This window comes from Syzygium oleosum, unplaced genomic scaffold, assembly GCF_021117445.2.
Source record: "Syzygium oleosum isolate NSW1041296 unplaced genomic scaffold, Sole_v2.1 Sole_v2.46, whole genome shotgun sequence".
NCBI classification, from domain to species: Eukaryota; Viridiplantae; Streptophyta; class Magnoliopsida; order Myrtales; family Myrtaceae; genus Syzygium; species Syzygium oleosum.
In genome coordinates, this window is record NW_026607530.1 from 631,426 (window position 1) to 648,439 (window position 17,014).

At 40.7% G+C, this 17,014-nt stretch overlaps 2 protein-coding genes across 3 annotated transcripts; one reads left to right on the forward strand and one right to left on the reverse strand.

The window, feature by feature from the left end:
• Positions 1–1,521: 1,521 nt before the first annotated feature.
• On the reverse strand, positions 1,522–11,420 carry LOC115687343 (bifunctional purple acid phosphatase 26). Of its 2 annotated transcripts, none has more exons than XM_030612864.2 (10): positions 11,294–11,420; positions 10,554–10,783; positions 9,864–10,064; positions 9,551–9,662; positions 8,655–8,881; positions 5,466–5,604; positions 4,818–5,038; positions 2,625–2,746; positions 2,327–2,488; positions 1,522–1,868 (listed from the first exon to the last, which is right to left on the reverse strand). In XM_030612864.2, exons 2-10 carry the CDS (start codon positions 10,746–10,748, stop codon positions 1,790–1,792), a joined length of 1,458 nt encoding a protein of 485 aa, XP_030468724.2. In that variant the 5' UTR covers positions 10,749–10,783; positions 11,294–11,420; the 3' UTR covers positions 1,522–1,789. The 2 variants fall into 2 exon arrangements, with proteins under 2 accessions (XP_030468724.2, XP_056162546.1); XM_056306571.1 differs by lacking the exon at positions 11,294–11,420 and adding an exon at positions 11,119–11,258.
• Positions 11,421–14,005: 2,585 nt separating this feature from the next.
• LOC130136551 (KIN17-like protein) lies at positions 14,006–15,578 on the forward strand. Its single transcript, XM_056306572.1, has one exon. The coding sequence runs from the start codon at positions 14,218–14,220 to the stop codon at positions 15,397–15,399; it is 1,182 nt and encodes a 393-aa protein (XP_056162547.1). The 5' UTR covers positions 14,006–14,217; the 3' UTR covers positions 15,400–15,578.
• Positions 15,579–17,014: the final 1,436 nt, after the last annotated feature.

Sequence of the window (17,014 nt, forward strand, 5' to 3'; positions counted from 1 at the left end):
TTCACCTTGGACAGATTTGTATAGAAAGGATTGAGTAGCCGTTGGATAATGTATCTCGAATCCCGCCGATTCCTGGTCGCCCATACAATCGAATCTTGGTTTCCATAAGTAGAGCTTTGTCCGTTGTAATGCATTCCCTGTCGTGATGTTTGATTGTCAATCAATTTGATTGAGATTGAGACAATCGAACATTCCTTCGTGAAATCCATGCCGGATCACTATGTTGTGTTATGTTACGAATTCCGCGTCCGAAGAAATTCTGCGTCGCATCTCGAAGAACTTCGTCTGCGTCTCAAGAATTTCTGCATCTGATTAATTTCTTCGTCTGCATCTGCATCTGAATAACTTCTGCGTCTGAATCTCAGAACTTAGATTATGTGGGTCTTCAAAAACGTACTTGACAGTTTGTAAAGTCTGAATAACTTTCTTCTGAGTTTTCAGAATATACAGACCTGGAATAGATTAGTTCAGAATAAGTATCAAATTTACAATAACATAGAAGGTTTTGTCAACTTCAAAATCAATAGGAGTTTTCCTCAACAAAAATTGCTTGCACGCTATCTTTTTCCCCTTTTCAGAGAGCAAATGTCTCGATCTTCTGGAGGAGAACATCAAGTGGCCCATCTGATCCTACCCAGCTATGCGAACAACACAAATGAGAGGAGGGAGGACTTAGGCTTTTGAGCTGCTTCAATGGCCACACTAAATTCAATCACTTGTTCTGACCAAAAAAAAAAAATACTCAATCACGTGCCAATAGTATTGCAGCAAATTTTTCAACCTGATAGGTAGTAGCAACCTTGTCATTTACATGTCACACCGGCATCTAGTTTCGCTGCTTTGCGCGATAAATTTTTAGTTGGTGGAATGAGTAGGTATACGACTCAAATTGCAAACGAAACTCCCGGGACATGCGTAAGTGCAAGACTCGACTGGACCATGGGGTAAATCATGGCTGAGGTTTCAAATTATGATAACAGATCGGCGAATGCAACGAATCATAATGTATGAATCATGTAGAGTCCATGTGATTGTTTGCAAGATTTCAACTATCTCAAGCCATTTGCAAAATGTAATTTAATAGGTCACAACCATGCAAGTGTCTGGGATGCGTCTTAATGTCCTCTATCCCATCTATTACCAGCACCAGATGAATATTTTGGGCTATTTTCATTGCGAATTTGAAGAAACTAAAAGAGTGCCATTGCATGTTCCTGAGCACACCAAGTTACCAACTTTAAAGTTCAAGAAATTCACCTTCATCCCAACATCTTTACCTTAAAAGTACCTTTCGAATGGAATCTTCACCAGCTGATGTGGTCAACGCAACCATATTCTTGTTGCAAGATGCATATAAAAGGAAAAAAATGGTATGCCATATAAGTTCATGCCAGCATTCTAAAATTTATGGTGAGTAACGCCCAAAATGCCATATACGTACATCAAGAGCATGGGCAATTGTTTATGTCACAAACAACATCGTCCAGAAAAAGAAGAAAAAACCATTTCAGGGTGTTTCAATTAATTCATATCACATAGCTGGAGTAGAAATAATAGCTCGTTAATTGCGATATCCTCTAAAACAAGCTCACTTGCTTATGGATGGGATTATCCCAGCGACACAGGCTACAAAGCAACACACAGATTAGCAGTAGCAAGCGATGCTATGCACCTAAATGTCCGCTGGATGCGAGACTATTAAACTGAACAAGACAGGTCCAGCTTAGCACTTTGCTTATTCAACTCCATTGAGTCAAAGAACAGTCCTAGTGAAAGCTTGAACTTCTGCTCAGTAAGCTAAAATTTGGCCCACTAAGCTTGTGAGATAATGCTTCTTCTTCAGTTTTCTTCTCCTTGCATTGGTTGCCCTGCATTACCACGAATCAGCAGCATGTTGAACATGTTTACACTCAAAGATAGCATACGGCATGTGCAAGATGTTATAGTGACATTAAGCAGTGAAAAGTCCGTGTCCGTCTCACAAACTGCTTTCTACAATTCTACCAATTAAGTTAAGCAGTTTCCAACTAAACGTCCTAAAAAGTTTGAGAAACCACGGGAGATCTAATTCTGTAGGATCTGTTTATCATTTCAAATGTGACAATAAAATTACCAGTTCCAAATCATGAATACTAGTTTCAGGTGACAACTGGTCAGACTCAAGAGCATTCCTCACCCCGAACCAAGAAACAAGTGGATTCTATACTATTGTAGTTCCCATTCTTGAAATGTGTTTTTAGAATAAGATTTAGAGGTCACTCCTATTAACCGAATGCATCATTTAGTCTACGGCTAACAAATGGGGCAGAGAGACAATAAAACTTACCAATATTGATTATGGAGTACAAAGGAGTCTGTTGCCACCTTTTTGCCATCATCATTTCGGTTCCAGTGGTAGAGTGCATGAGTTCTATTCTTTATTTCCAGTGTTGAATGACCATAACTGGCTTCTCGAAATGCAGAATAATCTGGTTGTGGATCTCTAAACCTGCAAATACAATGAGATGGTACTCCGGATTAATCTTCTTTTCTGGATGAGATCTAGACAAGAAACACAACTTAACATCACTTTTTGAGCACCACAGTACAAAAATGATGGCTGTAAGCCTGTTAGTCTCACTCACCTTCCAGCAAGGCCTTCCTGATTGCCTCCATCTCCAACAGTAATGTAGACAGGAGCTGACTCATCCGGGACAGGGTAACGATCACCGGTTGACACATTGTAATGTATATTTGAGATCCGATACTAAGTATGAAAAGAAGAAGATTTATCAGATCTTTGCAGATCTTATGAGCTATTATGGTAGTTGAAAAGTGATTATTTCATTAGTCGAGTTCAATAGTCCGTTAATATGCTGCATCCTTTCTCTCACTTAGAAGTAAATGGAAACCGCGGGGGGGGGGAGGGGGTTGTGGGGTGGTGGTGTGTGGGGGTTGGTGGTGCGTTTAAACGTGCATTCAGGAACTGAAAACTTCTATATGCTCATCAGGCTAGCAGTTGTAAAAAAAAAGCTCTTTGGTCTCATTCCCATATCTAAAAAAACACATCTGGTATTTCTTCACTGTTTCTTCCCAATGTAGGATGCGGTTCACCTTTGGTTGCTCACAATTCTCCAATTATTGTCTGCTTAAACTATACTTTTCATCCCTGAGATAAGAGCCAAGTTTCATTTGTTCCTAAACTTTAGAATTTGACAATTGCACTCTTCAACTATCCTGGTAAAGAAATCAAGTTTAAACGTGCATTCAGGAACTGAAAACTTCTATATGCTCATCAGGGCTAGCAGTTGTAAAAAAAAAAAAGCTCTTTGGTCTCATTCCCATATTTACAAAAACATGTCTGGTATTTCTTCACTGTTTCTTCCCAATGTAGGATGCGTTCACCTTTGGTTGCTCACAATTCTCCCAATTATCGTCTGCTTAAACTATGCTTTTCATCCCTGAGATAAGAGCCAAGTTTCATTTGTTCCTAAACTTTAGAATTTAACAATCGCACTCTTCAACTACCCTGGTAAAGAGAAAGAGAGAGAGAGAGAGACCAAATTTCTATCGATTTTATTAACATCATCTACTGTCTATGATGTGCACTCGCTCAAGCCACTCCAGTCACCAAAATCTTCCACCGGTTTAATTAGGCTATAGATTATGAAATTTTGCGTCTGTTGTAAAATAGGGGATTTTCAATTCCTAGAACTGAATTTTGTCAGTAGGTGATTATCGAGCACAAATCTACCACCAAGTGAGAAGTCACCAGATTGCAAGCATCACCCACTCAACAGCCCACGGATTTGATAAACTGAAAATATCTAGCTTCACGGACAAACAAAATCCTAGCAGCCTGGGTTGATTACAAAATATCCTAACTACAGGGAGGAAAAGATACTCGATCCTACAAGTACAAAGTTGATCTGACTTAATTATCACCCAATATGAAATCTGGGTCGAAGAAGTGATAATCTCTAATTTTCCTAGCCCTACAAAACACTAAGGCTTGAAAAAGAGACTGCTAAGTTAAAAACGTGTCAGTTGGCAGAGATGGTTTAAGGGAGTGACATGACAGATTGCCGATAAGAAAAATTGATAGTTCAAGGGGATTTTAACTAAGTTTTGTCTTTTTTCAAAAGTATGGACACTTCAAGAGTGTGATTGTCAAATTTAGAAGTTCAAAGACCAGAGTGAAACTCGGTTCAAAGTTCTGGGACCAGAAGTAAAGTTTGACCGTTTCTTTAACTTAGACTAAAAGTGGGCAGAAAGCAAATTCGTGGGCTCCATTGTTTTCAAAATTCAAAATTTCAGAAACTTGGAAGAATTTTGGAAAGTTGGAAAATAAATAGATCTCAACGTTTCCCAACTCAAATCGAAAAAAAAGTGAAATTTGGTAAGCAATATACCGCATCACATTTTGTCAGTTTTCAAACAAAATGGAAGCAAAGTTCTAGAGAAACCTGATATATTAAAGTCAAGAAGTTATCAGATACATTTCTCGAAAAGTGAAAGCTGAAACCTTACAGTATTCCAGAATATAACTTTAAATAGAAAAGAGAATGTTTCTCCAAAAAGAGGGCACCTTAGTACTGTTGAGATCTTTATCCCTCATTAATTGGCTTCAACCACACTATTCTACTCTAAGTAATAAATTGTAGTTGCAGTCAATGCCAAGTATCCACCTAGAATGTTCCATAAATTATCTTGACATGTCCCTAGAATGTGTCTCGATTATGAAGCAACTATGAGTGCATCCACGCCTATGTGCACTACCTTCATAGAAGATGCTACTATGCAAAAGTCATTAAGTAGATTGAGTATAAGAATCATACCGATCTTTCATAAGCATGGACGTGGCCAGCGAAAATAACATCAACTTTGTTTAGGACAAACCACCTCTCGAATACTGATCTCATACTTTCACCCTCCATGAAGTGAGCATCATTGCTATTGTAGATTGGGACATGCATCAGTACAATGAGCCAAGGGGTCTTCTCCCTATCCACCCTTTTGAATTCTTCTCTTAGCCACCTCCATTGTGGTGTGTATTTCACTGTCACGGAGCTTCCATTGATCAGCAATAAATACAGAGAAAACAGGGCAAAATAATGTTCATGTCTATAATCAATAACTTCGCAGTTTATTTGCCGGAAAACAGTTGCAAATGTCATCACCACCAAAGTATAACCTCTGACATTCAATATACCGAGGGTAGAAAGACTGTAAGTTGTTGAGTCAAATATGCCGAAGACAGTTTCCTTTAAAGCAGCTTCTGTAGCAAATTTATTGTACAAGATGATATTTTTATTTCAAGTTGCTGTTTAGTATATGGTAGGATGAGGACCACAGACTAAAGGTGGGGCACATGAAAAGGGTTCCATTTAGCACTCTCAATATTGCCACAAGTAAATGTGCTCTATCAACTTATCTGATCAGCAGAAAGTTGTTCGTGACTGAACGTATAACGAGATGGAAATTACCAAAGGGGGAATAGCTTGACAGCACAATAATATGGGCAGATGCACGTCTGATGGCATACCAAAGAGGACTGCTGCTCCTGGATGCCAAATAAGGGGTAGCATACCGATAAAGGTATGACTTGAAAGGAATAACTTCCCCCTGCATGTGTTCAAGAAAAATTGGAGAAGAAAAGAAGTTTATTGAAACATAAATAGTCCATGGAGATTACTTGAACAAGAAATTATACTAACATGTTCACATATTGATCCATGTCACATATGAGGAGAAATATTAGTAAAATATCAGAAAATATCATTTCAGTCTGATCAAATAGTGTAGCAGAATAGGACTGCAAACGATCGAAAATGTCTTCTGGAAAAAATAAAAATAAAAAAAACTAAAAAATGCCATTCAGCTACACCTTGAATATATCGGCAGGCATATGATTCTCTAATGTCTACACAAACTCGTTCACTTATTAAGTACATCCCTTTTCTTCCAATAAATTGACTTTAGTGCAAAAGAATTGCCACACGATAAATCTACATGATTGAATAAGCTGAAAGGTTGATACAAATATAAAAGTACAAAACCAATGATAAATTTTTCATTGTGAAGTGCATAAACCATTCAACTGAAAAGCCATCCAGCAACTAAAAAGAAGAAACAACCTGTGAACCTCAACTTTAATGTTTATGTTCTTCTAATTTAGAACTCTGAGAAATCCCTGGGAAGTTATTTTTCTAGGTAATCATGTTTATTAATTGTTGTGGGAAAAAGAGTCTGACTTTGTTATAGAAACTTAAAAAAGTGCTTAGTTCTGTTCACCAACTCTACCACAACTCTACACAAGTCTAGCTGCAATGTACCTATTCCAAAACAAGTGGGAAGATTGTCGGAATAATTCAAGATCAAATTTCGCCCAGCTGCTCAAGAAAATCAATTACCTGAAAAATGTTTATCCTCTTTTCCTACAGGATGCTGGAGTAAGCCATTGCCGCTGACATTGTAGGACTTCTTTTCTCACAAACCCTCCTCCTAACTCTCACATGTCTTACCAAAGCCTACGAAAAGCTAATCCAGAAAAGCTAGTCGGAGGACCCCAGTACTAAAACTAGTCTGCCCTCAAGCTTCAAATATAAGGGCGAGTGAGCACAAGTTGATGATCCAACATCGTATTACAATGTAGTCCTCAGACAATTTCCTTTTTCCCATTTGGTCCTCAAACTCAGTCTCAACTGGACTAATTCATGCATCCTCAGTTTGACCTTTTAGGCCAACTTGGTCACTAGGTTCATTGGATCAGCATAACAAACTGAACAACCTATGAGCCTAATAGAAGAAAATGCCCCAAGTTTCAGGAAAATAAAAAACCTATTCAACCAACCCCATTCTAAGTCTGATATTGCGATTACTTTTGTATATAATAAGTGGACCTGAATGCATGTAGGGAAATCCCCTATATTTTCTAGAAGAAATAAAATAATCAAAGGCTACTGAAGCGTGCATTGGTTGTATAGAACTAGCCCGTAGATGCATTGGCCAATATGCACATAGAGTCCTACAGAAACATCTAAGAAGGTGAAGGAAGTATGGGACGTTAAAAGGTGTCTAAAGCTGGATGGACCTGTGTAGAAGGTAAACGAGCTGTAGAACGAGGGGTTTGCTGAGGCTTGGATGGACCAGTTAAAGGCAACAGCCATGTAGAATCAGAAGATGAGAAGTACCAGAGTGTAGAAGGTCAACATTAAGTTTATCGTGAAGCATGAATAGACTAAAAGGATCGTGTGCAGAAGCAGCTCTTGCTTCAGATGGAGTAGAATACGTATTGGGTGCTTCTACATTCCTGGTGAAGAGTGCCCAAAGCTCTTTCCAATTTGATTTAAATTCAAATTGGGGTCTAGTAACCAATTTCAAGGTCTGGAGTCCGCATAAAACAACCTAGAGAAAATCATAAGAGGTTTTTCCTCTTTCGTGCAAGCAGTCAGACAGTCAGACAGCCTGCAAAAGCAGAAGCCTCTACTTCTGGAAATCTTCTGCAGCAAACTGGCGTGCAGTTTGTAGGTCTCCTGCGTAGAGAAGTGAGTCCAACAGATGCTTTGACACAGAGATGGCTTCCCACGGTTGGTTTGAAGATTGGAAAGCTATTTAAAGTGATCAAGGATTACTAAAGACTTTGGTGGAAATCAGTCTATTCTCACTGTCTTTGAATATTCTCATGCTTACACTTGTAGAAAACTCCTTTTGTACTCACCACGAGGTTTGTGCTTTCTTAGTATATAGGAAAAGAGAGTGTTTTATAAAGTTAGAGGTGCTTGCATTTGTAGAGCTATCTACTAAACTTCTTGTAGAAGCAGCACTATCTACAGACCGTAACATCTCTGAGATTACTGGTGGATCTCAGCCTTGTTTGTGACCGTTAATCTGGGAGAGTAAATGTAAGCCAAGTGGAAGGCGAAACCACTATACATCAGTTCGCAATATCTTCTATCTCTTCAACTATCTTATTAACTATTAGATAGAAGCATCTGCATTTGCACAACTATATTTCATTCTATAAAAGACTTTTTGCAACGCTTCCACAAAAAAGATTATAATTTAAAACAACCAATTCATCCCCTCTTGGTTGTGTTACCCTTATCAAAAAAGTTTGAGGTGCGATGCTTTCAATAGCTGGCTTATGTCTAAGAGTGGCAATTTATGTTGTGTCATGACAATTTGAACTAGTATTTCATGGAATTACTAAAATAAACAAAAATCTATCACTATTTTGACAAATTGATCCTTCTAAAAACCTGGTCAATACTACTTCAGCTGTGTGGATTTTGAGTTAATTGTGCTCATCTTTTGTAACATTTTCTCAAGAACTTTCTAGTATCTAAGTCCTATTGTGTCCTCTTACCATATTATCTCCCATATTTTTGTCAATGCTTTACTCCTGCGAGCGTTTATTAAGATCCAATATGAAGAGGAAAAGGTGATTGACAATCAATATCCAAGAAGAAACATTAGATGACAGAATTATAACTATACTTAAGGTTGGACTTAATAGAAAATAGGAAATAGGAAAAACAATCTATAAACTTGCATATTGCCTTTAGGAAATCAATCATATTCCAGTAGATGTTCAACTATATGCATCATTTTAGTGTGCTTGTGCAGGAGTAATTTTGTATGTCTGCGGTATTGGTTGAAAGGCAATGCTTTACCATGTATGGCATGTACTCAATCTCATGATTCCCAGCAGACCAGATCCAGGGTTGATACGCAGCACTTTTTTCAACAAAACGGCCCCAAGTATCCCACCTTAAGCCAACATCATCGTACTGATACCTATCAGCGTAAGATAGATCCCCAACAAATAACACAGCTTGAGCTCCACTGTGCATGTAATGCTCAAGAGTGGATAGAGAATTGTAAGTCTGGCCCATATCACCTGCAATATACAGTGATATCCAATAATAAACAGATTATAATCAGAACTTAGTGAGTGATGTGTTCATTAGAAATTATAGATAGCACTGAACCACGATAGGAATGAATTCTGAATATCCCACATTACTCTTAGGGAGGCCTTCCAAGAAAATAAAATTATGTTAGGGCTATCCACTAATAAATGTTCCCAAAGGCTCAGCAGGATGACTGCTTGAGACCCTGTCATTCCTTTGCCCGCTTTTTGTTGTGGAAAGTACAAAAGACTGAATAAATATATTGCTTTATGCAACATGACTCTATGTTAAAAAACAAAATTGCCAGATAAAACTGGTTTAGGACCAAAGGAAACAATTTCAAGCACTGATTATTGACATAAAAATATGGTGCTTATAATGTAACAGGACGAGTTCTGGAAATTTCAATTGATTCTTCAGCTTCTTGCAACAAGAGTTTACTTGTCAATCAGGCACAATTTGCATCCTCCCAGAGCTCTGCATTTCCATGGATAATACCTTGCTTATCTAGGAAAAGGTGTTTGTTCAAACTAGTGAAATCACAACACTTCTACTATTCCTTCAATAAAAGGTGGTATGCATGAGCACGTACTCTCATGCTCTACAGATCCACATATGGGCATGCTCATGTGTTTATACATGGTGAAACAACTTACCAATGATCCCAAATTTGTATGGAGCATCCGGACCAATCTTTGGAGGTGTTTGAAACCAAAATTCTCGGGAAGAATCACCCTCTCCAATCTTGTAATAGTACTTGGTGTCATACTGAGAGAGAGAAAATATTAACAAGAATCTTATTCAAAACATTCTTTGTGAAGTGAACTTAGAGTCTCAAATATGCAGCTACTACCTGCTGTAAGGCCATAGGCTACCAAAGGAAATATTGGAAATTCTATTCATATGAAATTCACAATAGAACAAGAACATTGTAAAAGTTTAACAATCTAGAGAACGGCAATAAGTGACCTTGAGGCTCTCAAGTAGACAGTGATGTATGTAACCAGACTTGTAATTGTGGAAGGTGTAGTTGGTCACGGTCCCTTCAGCAGAAAGAGTGTATCTTTCCGGAGATGTTCCAAAGTGAACTATACTCAAACCAGGTGCATCAGTAGTCACCCATGATACAATGACAGCCTTCCCATCGTAATCACCTTGTGTGACATGCACCTGCAATAGGATGTTTCAAAAGAAAACGATATCATCAGGGCTTTTACCAGAATATATAAAGGCGAGAAAAAGAACAGCAGCACGGGAAAAGATAAAGCATCCCTTATCAGTTATCACTGAAAAGTGAACTTCAAGCATCTCAAAACTCTAAACATCATTATGCAAGATACAGTAATTTAGTCGAGAGACGGATGATAAGATATTAGCTGACAATCCGTATGTCTCATTGTCGTCTCCTTCATGAGTAGTTCCAACGTAAATTTTACCCTATATGAATAAGCTTCACAAGTATCAATGTTATGCAACACCATCTGCCTATGAGAAATATAATCAAAAGGTGGAGGTACAGCACTCAAGATCTGAAATTGCTTCTTTATTTATTCCACCATTTTTTTACAAAATACTGCCACTTATGAGTTCAAAGGAAAATGTACAGAGGGGAGCGAAAGAAAACCGACATCTCTTCCGCAACAGATCACTATTGCTTACTTGTTGTGGTGCATTGTGACCCTTGGGCACTGCAAAGGCTTCATTATCGAAAGGAATGTCAACAGAAGGCCACTCTGATCTGATAAATGCACTCGTGATCCCACCATATACTCTGCCCCCATAGCTCAGGAAGGTGATTGCCGCGAAAATAACTTGGATAAACCAGGAAGGCCTGCTATTAACATCGCCTTTCATGGTTCAAAATTGACACGATTACAATATACAATCACCTACCAAAGAATTAATGCAAGAATCCGTTAATCATTGGATCAACTCCCTGAAAATGAATGATTTGAGTTGAAAATGAAATAGCACTTTAAGCATCCGAACATCTAATCCAAGAATTACCACCAAATGGACCCACAACAACAATCGACTCGTTTAGCAAATTCACGAAAAATTTCCATTTTAATTCCCCCTTTTTCTATGCATCTTCCGCGGACAAAATCATACTGTAGAAAACGATCAGAATTCTTGATGGACAGAGTCGTCACTCATCGCAAGTCACTACACACCCATTCCCATTCCCATTCCCTACTAACGAGCAAGAATCATGCCAGATTACCCTTCGAGAACCATGCTTTAACAACACAAGCAGCTCAGTCGCCACAGGAACATTAGAAACGAAACAACGTTGTGCAGGGAGAAGGCCGAAAATTCGAGCAAATCCAAATCGCTGGAACAAACCCAATTCAGCCAAACGCAGATGGGTCGTGTAAAGAGCGAGAGGAAACGAGTACCTTCAAGAATCACGCGCCAGAGAGAGGGGAGGGGTTGTGAGTTTAAAGGTCGTTGCTTTAAAGGGTTGTTGTTGAGGAGCATGAAGAGCGAAAGGGAAGCTATAAGGTGGCGTGGCGTGGCTTGGAGGTGGAGAGAGCTTTTGGAAACTCACATCTTTGTCGCGTAGTCCATTGTTTTGGAATGCCTTCGAGAATCAAGAACGGAATTTTAAGCCTGTGTTGTGGAGATCAAGAACTGTTGGCAATGATCATCCATCAATGCCCTGCGACATTTGTCTGAACATGGATGGAATCGGGATCGAGGGTGGCCATTCTCAGTGCACGTGACTGTTCGGAGAAAACGACAGTTTCGTGATGTCTTTGTAATGGAATGGCCGATTTTTGTCTAAGAGTTGAAGCATATCTCTCTCTCTCTCTCTCTCTCTCTCTCTCTCTCAGTGGTGCTTTGTCGCTACTCCAATCAATTTTCGGTTCCTGGTCTACGTACACTTGTCAATTATTTCTGATTTTTGTTTGAGCAATTTTCTCCGAATTTGAAAAGTAAAGATATCATATGGTATAAGTTATGAACTTATGAGAGATTAATTAGTATTACTAATGAAGGTTTGTGGAGCATTAAGTATGGCGATTAAATAAATACATCGTCGACCCTCGTGGTTGGTGTAATTGGTTGATGGGTTTGGGGATTTTCGCGTTATTCCTTCGCGTCCCACCAATTGCGTGTAAATTATTTTGAGTTGGAATAATCTAATTTCGATTAAAAAAAACTATTTTTGCTTAGTAATCACATACTATAAAACATCCTCGCATTAATAAACCAATTGCGAAGGTAATATGCTAAAGCACTAGTAGCAACTAGGGATGAACATGGGTTCAAAGTAGAACTGGGAATCAGACCAAACCGGTCATAGAAACTAGTTTGGTTCCAGGTTCCCGCGGTTACCGATCTAATTGATAGTTCCAACAAAAGTGAAATTGGTACTATGCAGTTTGATTCCCAATTCCTAGGTAAGAACCAATCCGGGAACTGATGAACCAGAGATTATATATTGTAAGTGATGTATATATATTTTTATATTGTGATTCTTTTGTATATCTAATGAATGGATATTTTATTTAATCTCTTCTTTTTTTTATATAGATATGGATTGTTTTCACTTTGCTTAAACAAAAAAAATGAAACAAAAAACAGAAGAAGAAATTGGCAGTACCCATATAGACCTTGGAATCAATTCTGGAATGATTGACAAGATAGATTATAGATTCAAAAAAACAAGGGAATCGGTTCTAACAAGTAAAGATATGCAGCTGGATTGAGTTTACCCAGAACTAGATTGGACCGCCTTGAAAACCGATTTGGTTCCCGGTTCTGAGCGAAGAACCACTTGAGAATCAGACCCATTGGACCGAATTTGGAATCAGTTTCATAAAGCCTAAAAACTTTAATTTTTCTCTTGGTGTCTCTTTATTTATCTCTCTATTTTTTTCTGTTTTCTCCGACCTCACTCAGATTATGAGTGTAAATGATTCGGTTTAGTTTGGTTTTCTTGAAAAATCGAACCGAACCGAACCATTAGGGGTGCACCCTTGAACCGAACCAAATCTCGCTCGAACCGAATATGAACCGAACTGAAAAAACCAATTTGGTTCGGTTCGGTTTTCGGTTTTTTCTTCTTCTTTTTTATTTTTTATTTTTGCTTCTCATTCGGAGCATGGTTTTCGGTTTTGGGTTCCTCTTCTTCCTCCTCCTCGTCTCCTTCGTCCTCTTCTCCCCTGTTCTTCCCCCCGACTACCATCTTCTTCCTCATCGTCATCTTCGTCGAAACCCTCATCGCCGTCGCTGTCGCGGGTGGATCCGGAGCGACCGGGGGGGCAGCACCGTCGGTGGGGTAAATCTTGGGATCGTGAACGAGCAAGGCGCGGAGCCCATTGTGGAGACGGATAAGTTTATGGAGCCGTCGGTCATCGGGCGACTTGATGACGACGTCCTCCGACGAGAATGAAGGAGGGAGCCCCATGGTTCAGCACAGTCAAGGCCTGGTCTAGTCTTCTCTCTTGCTTTGCGTGGGGAGAGGAAGAGAACCAAATTTTTTTTCTTATTATCCGAACTAAAACCGAAACCGAACTGAAAATGCATGAATTTTCTTTTCGGTTTGATTTTCGGTTCGGCTTTTGACACCCCTAACTTAGACACTTCACTACTCTCTCTCTCTCTCTCATGGCTGACTTCCTCCTTGCTAGCTAGCGGTTAGCCCTCACTCGTTCGAGCCTCGCAACCCTCGATCGTTTTTTTGCTTGCCTTGCTCACTCGCTCTCATTTATCTTTTACTTTGAACCATTTTGCTACTCACATTATTTTGCTGTAAAAGATGAAATAAAAAAAAAAGGAACAAAAGAAAAACGGATTCCCAAGTAGACGTTGGTTCCAAGATAAATAGAGTCGATTCTAAGTTCCAAAGACCGGGAACTGTTCTAATAAGGTAGGCTGAAAACCTATTCATCCTAGAATCAATCACCCTTTATTATATGTTTCGAGTTTCAGATGAAACCCGTACCGATCCTAAAACCGCTCGTCCGCGAGTTGCAACTTGCCCGTTTGGACAAAAGCAGTTTATCCAATTTTCACTTGATCCGGGTTCCCCTATTTCGGGCTTAACCATTCATCCCGGGCCGGGCCGGGCCGGCCCATTTACCCACCACCGCGCTTTTCTTCCCAGATCGCCGATCGAACCAAAAATTCGTCGCCGTCGCGATCCCCATTTTCCTCCAATCGGATCGACCGATTTAGGGTTCCCAGCTCCCTTCGATCGCTCGATCTCGACCCAATTTCCAATCTCCCACTCCCCCCTCGTTCGATCTCGCGGCTCCTCCGGTCCAATCGCCGTCGCCGCCGCCTCCGCCGCCGCCGCCGGAACCCTAGGAAGATGGGGAAGAACGAGTTCCTCACGCCCAAGGCCATCGCCAACAGGATCAAGGCCAAGGGCCTCCAGAAGCTCCGGTGGTACTGCCAGATGTGCCAGAAGCAGTGCCGCGACGAGAACGGCTTCAAGTGCCACTGCATGAGCGAGAGCCACCAGCGCCAGATGCAGGTCTTCGGCCAGAACCCCCACCGCATCGTCGACGGCTACTCCGAGGAGTTCGAGACTTCCTTCCTCGAGCACATGAAGCGCAGCCACCGCTTCAGCCGCGTCGCCGCCACCGTCGTCTACAACGAGTACATCCACGACCGCCACCACGTCCACATGAACTCCACGCAGTGGGCCACCCTCACCGAGTTCGTCAAGTATCTCGGCAAGACCGGCAAGTGTAAGGTGGACGAGACGCCCAAGGGTTGGTTCATGACGTACATTGATCGGGATAGCGAGGCGCTGTTCAAGGAGAGGCAAAAGAACAAGAGGATTAAGGCGGATATGGTGGATGAGGAGAAGCAGGAGAAGGAGATATTGAAGCAGATCGAGCGGGCCGGGCAGTCGCTGCCGGCTGCCGCGGCGCCGGCCGATGGGCCGGGGCCCGAACCCGCGAGGGAGGTGAATTTAGAGAACGGCGCGAAGATAGGATTCTCGCTCGCGAAACAGGAGGTTAAAGAAAGAGGGGAGAGTTCCAAGTTGGTTTTCGAGGAGGCGGAGAACGGTAGGGGCGAGAAAAGGAAGGGCGGTCCGGGCGGCGAGCCGAAGAAGAGCACGGCGAAGTCCGCGCTCGAGGAGTTGATGAAAGAAGAGGAGAAGAAGAAGGAGCGGTTTAACAGGAAGGACTATTGGTTGTGTGAAGGGATTGTTGTGAAGGTGATGAGCAAGGCACTGGCTGATAAAGGCTATTATAAGCAGAAAGGGGTTGTTCGAAAGGTGATCGATAAGTATGTGGGCGAGATCGAGATGCTCGAGAACAAGCACGTGTTGAGGGTGGACCAGGAGGAGTTGGAGACCGTGATTCCGCAAATCGGGGGCTTTGTGAGGATTATAAATGGGGCATATCGAGGCTCGACTGCGAGGTTGCTGGGGATTAATACGGAGAAATTCTGCGCTAAAGTACAGATAGAGAAAGGGGTCTATGATGGAAGGGTGATTCCTGCTGTTGAGTATGAAGATATATGTAAAGTTGCACAATGAGGTTGGTGCTTAGTGCTTAGATATGATTGTTGAGATAACTCTGAATTTCTATGAGTCATCCATCAAAATCAGCTCCGTGCAAGGAAAATGTCTGTGATGATAATAAGCCCAAGATTCTTGTGGATTTGTATATGCCGGCTAACTTGTGATTTATGCATCTTTGAATCTTCGGCTGGAAAGCTGTCTTACTTCTGCTTTGCTATGCTATGCTCCTTTGTATGTTTGGCTGTTTTTGCGATTATGCATGATGATGTTGAGTGAAGTGGTAAGTAAATCGGGACATTGGTCACCTAACTGTCTTGTGTTCATTAAATGCTATCTGGTTTTTGGTTACGAAGATGTTCGGGGTTGTGTACTGTTTTCCTACATGCAGACTCTGAGCATCCAGATTACCATACGTGTACCGAGTTATGTATTGTTTTCCAATATGCTTTTCGTGTTACTCATGATTGCTTTTGTTAGCCACCGGCAGCTTATTTAGTCAATAATCTTTTCATCTTGTGTGGACTCCTGACTCTATATCGACTATGGAGTGTGTTGTTTAGCTGGTATAACTTTTGTTTGTAATAGAGAACGTCTTGGACCTTGGTGCACTGAATGGAGAATAGAAGTTTTGAAAGACGGAAAAGAAAGATTTGGGGGGAGACAGAGAGAGAGATCAGTGACATAATCTATTGCAGTAATTTACATGATATGATTGAATGATGTTATCTGATTAGTTACGAAGATGTTCCGGATTTATACCGGTACTCCGAGCATCGAGATTACCATATGTGTACCGAGTTATTATGTACTGGGTTTCCTATACGCTTTACATGTTACTCATAAGTCCATTCGTTAGCCACCGGCAGCTTATTTAGTCGAAATTCTTTTTATCTTAGTGTGGACTTCTGGCTCTGTATCGACTATGCAGTGTGTTGATTAGCTGGTGCAACTTGTGTTTGTAAGAGAGGTCTTGGACCTTCGTGCACTGAATGGAGAAGAGGCGTTTTAAAAGAACGCAGAAAAGAAAGATTTGGGGGAAGAGAGCCCAGTGACAATCTCTCGCAGTAATTTACATGATATGATTGAAAGATGTTGTCTGATTGGTGCCACGCAAATTTTGAGGATTTTGACTTACTGAACATGGTGAATGTGCAAGTGAATGAACAAGAGGAGTTTGAACATAAGTAGTTTCTTCTGTTTGCTCAAAAGAGGGAAGCGTGTGCTTTCTCGATGACCGATTTTCGAAGAAGAGCCCGGATGTGGCGGCTCCAGGGTTAATGGGCGAGTCAGGGGAGGTCGAATCAGCTTTCGAGAATCTCTATTTTTACTAAGAATCCTGCACAACCTGAAAGAATTCACGTGATAGGTCATGGATTTGGACTGAATAAGGTAGTTGCATCCATTACTTTATTGTGAATGATTAGATTAACTCGTTTAGCCACAAGCAACCCCATATTCTGCTGAGTGAACATAGCTAGTTTCTTCCGTTTAATTAGGAATGCTATGTTCTTCATAGTTTCAAAAATTGAACCGTCATTTTCCTGTAATCTTAATGGCGAGTCTAAAGTTGACGCCATCTTTCCACTCATTTTGTTTCCAACTGGAATTTGTGCTTGCCTCATTCAAATCA